Source organism: Limulus polyphemus, unplaced genomic scaffold, assembly GCF_000517525.1.
Source record: "Limulus polyphemus unplaced genomic scaffold, Limulus_polyphemus-2.1.2 Scaffold13710, whole genome shotgun sequence".
Classification (NCBI taxonomy): domain Eukaryota; kingdom Metazoa; phylum Arthropoda; class Merostomata; order Xiphosura; family Limulidae; genus Limulus; species Limulus polyphemus.
This window is the reverse complement of record NW_013679320.1, coordinates 4,220-7,446: the sequence shown is the minus strand read 5'-3', so window position 1 is coordinate 7,446 and position 3,227 is coordinate 4,220. Positions and strand designations below refer to the sequence as shown.

At 34.8% G+C, this 3,227-nt stretch overlaps 1 protein-coding gene across 1 annotated transcript; it reads right to left on the bottom strand.

The window, feature by feature from the left end:
• Nucleotides 1–954: 954 nt before the first annotated feature.
• On the bottom strand, nt 955–2,584 carry LOC106477259 (lysM and putative peptidoglycan-binding domain-containing protein 2-like; the record flags this gene model as incomplete). Its single annotated transcript, XM_013937848.2, has 2 exons — nt 2,409–2,584; nt 955–1,310 (listed from the first exon to the last, which is right to left on the bottom strand). A coding segment is annotated over exon 2 (356 nt), but the record flags the coding sequence as incomplete, so codon positions are not given.
• Between the last annotated feature and the right edge of the window lie 643 nt (nt 2,585–3,227).

Below are 3,227 nucleotides of genomic sequence, written 5' to 3'. Positions count from 1 at the left end.
CCAAACTACCAGATGTTACACTCTACAGACACACTAAACTACCAAATCATTACCTGTTGACAGTATGTTACACTCTAGAGACACACTAAACTACCAAATCATTACCTGTTGACAGTATGTTACACTCTAGAGACACACTAAACTATCAAATCATTACCTGTTGACAGTATGTTACACTCTATAGATACATTAAACTACCAAATCATTACCTGTTGACAGTATGTTACACTCTACAGATACACTAAACTACCAAATCATTACCTGTTGACGTTACACTCTATAGATACACTAAACTACCAAATCATTACCTGTTGACAGTATGTTACACTCTATAGATACACTAAACTATCAAATCATTACCTGTTGACAGTACGTTACACTCGACAAATACGATAAACTCTCTATATATAAAGTATATATAGAGAACAGAGCCTGTACTATACAGTGAGTACACTTATATTAAAAATGAGAAACATGTATAGTATGAACACTATAAATGTTACTTGTAATTTACATTTCTTTACAGATACTTCTCCATTAAATCTCCACTACCAATATTTAAATTGTCAGTTCTTTCAACGAGCATATTAAAAAATATAACTCTGCTCCACTCTGACTTTCTTTTAAGCTAAAATTTACAAAAAAGAGGCATGGACTTTCTTTTAAGCTAACATTTACAAAAAGAGGCATGGACTTTCTTTTAAGCTAACATTTACAAAAAAGAGGCATGCTAAAATGTTATTTGATGTTAGGCATGCAGGTGTCCTCCTTTCATGCAAGTGCTTTCAGACCAAAAGTAACTAAAGACATTCAGTTTATATGTAGATAAATGTAGTCATAACAGAAACGTGCAAACACTAACAGAAGATTCACGTAACCGTCACCACGATGAAAACTGTCTGTCCACCTAATCTTGGGTTTCATAAAAATATTAGGCTTAGAAGTTGTACCTACAGGATATTTTTCTCCAAGGTTCTTGCTTTATCCTTCGACTTAGCTATGGAACTGTCAATACGTATAAGGAAGTCAGCTGTACTTTCTTCTTCGGGGGAATCTGTACGATCTGAAACCTGTTCTAGACTTTGGAAGCAGTCTTTCACCGGTGATATAAGTACTCCCTCTGACGTGGACTCTTCTGCCCGAGTTACGTGGTTAAAACTTTCTTCTGATGTTCCCGATGGGCTAGCACCCGGTGTTTCAATGTCAGAACTGGAAGGAGATGATTCAGCAGGAACTGGAATGTCTAAGGTGGTCCTCAAAAATAAACTATCTGTTGTCCAGAGTTTATTGATCCGCTTAATGTGTTCCATCTGAATAGATTTTGTACAAAACACTATTATTAGTAGATTTAAAGCTTCATTGAGAAATTATGAACTTGTTTACTCATTGTGAAATACAGTAATATATATAAATAATGTAATAGCTGATTTCATCAAAATACAGTTTAGCTACATCTAAAGCACCATCACAACTTAACGTATGTACAGTACATGTATGTAGACTGAAATAATTTCTGCTTTACTGTTATAACATTTAAACTTGTTTTTATACGGACACTACACATACACTGTTAAAGGGTGTTCAGGACACCATGCTGGACACTACATGTACACCATGAGAGGGTGTCTTGAACACTACATGTACACCATGAGAGGGCATGCTGGACACTACATGTACACCATGAGAAGGTGTATTGGACACTACGTGTACACCATGAGAAGGTGTATTGGACACTACATGTACACCATGAGAAGGTGTATTGGACACTACATGTACACCATGAGAGGGTGTATTGGACATTACATGTACACCATTAGAAGGCATGTTGGACACTAAATATAATTTACATACACCAAGAGGGTGTGTTGAGTACTCTGATAAACTACAAGACTATAAGGCACAGATTCTCAAACTGTGGTACAAGTTATAATTTGACATCATGTCAGTGGTAAATAAAACATAACAATTAGCTTAAAAATTATAAAGTTTGTAATAAACCTAATTTGTGCCTGAAATGGACAAAAATTGCATCATATATTCTCAGGAGTGTCGCGAGCCAGCACGGGCAAACACCTTCACTGGACCTCTTTCTCTCTCTCTTTAACATTTTAAGCTTATTAATAAGATCCTAAATTAAGACAGCAACAAGCTCATAAACAAGGTAAAATCATAGCAGCAGACATTTTTATCACACAGTAGTGTAAAAATGTTAAAAAAGTAACAACAAATATCTATTATATGTATAAAGTAACAAATACATATTAATTATTACTCAAATTATTATTTCAATCATTCTTAATGTATCAAGCGGCTATATGTAAAGAAAAGCCAAAACAATGCTTTTTTATTATGTAATGAAGATATAGCCTGAAGCCAACTAGGCCTAGGAGTAAACATTGTTGACTCACAGTAACTCCATAATGAAGAGCAAGACCTTGCAAAGTATCAGTTTGCTTTACGACATGTTTAATACATTTTTCTCTTCGAACAACACGATTCGAAGTGCTTCCATATTTTGTCTGTCTCTTGACAAATGATCCAAGAGAAGCAGTTTCAGCTTCACCTCCCCCTCCACACGTTGCCATCTTAGCCCCTGATCTATAATTTTTACTCAACAGATGTCACTGTAATTTCTAAGTAAAATTATTATTAATATTACTTTACTTCTATGTTTGCATGCGTAGGAAAACAAATTGTGTACTTAATATTGTAATATAAGAAAACAACGATTAAAACTGCAAAAATATATATATTATAATTTTCGTATACTACATGTATCAGCAGAAAACAGACCATGACACTGATGATGACAAAACCTTGTCGAAACGTTGTACATTTGCTGTCATGTTAAACTTATATTAAAGTTTTTCTTCATTACCCATTTAAGCCGTCTCCAGCCATTATTAGACCATGACACTGAATACAATTACAAGTTACCCACAAAAGAACATAACCATATTATATGTGTGATGAATGAACGTTAAACATTGTGTGGTATATTTTTTAACGCCACAGAGCTCTGTTTTACATTTGACACGCTTCTGATATGCCCATCCCTACCTCTACAGTTTACCTTCTTCAATATGCTGATAACACTGCTCTTGTTGTCACCTTCAAAGCAATGGTCACTCTTAGTAAGGTCGTACAAGCTGCTATAAACGTTTTCTTGGTGTGGAGTCGCCACTGGCGCCTTAACATTAATACCATTAAAACCAAAGCCATTATCT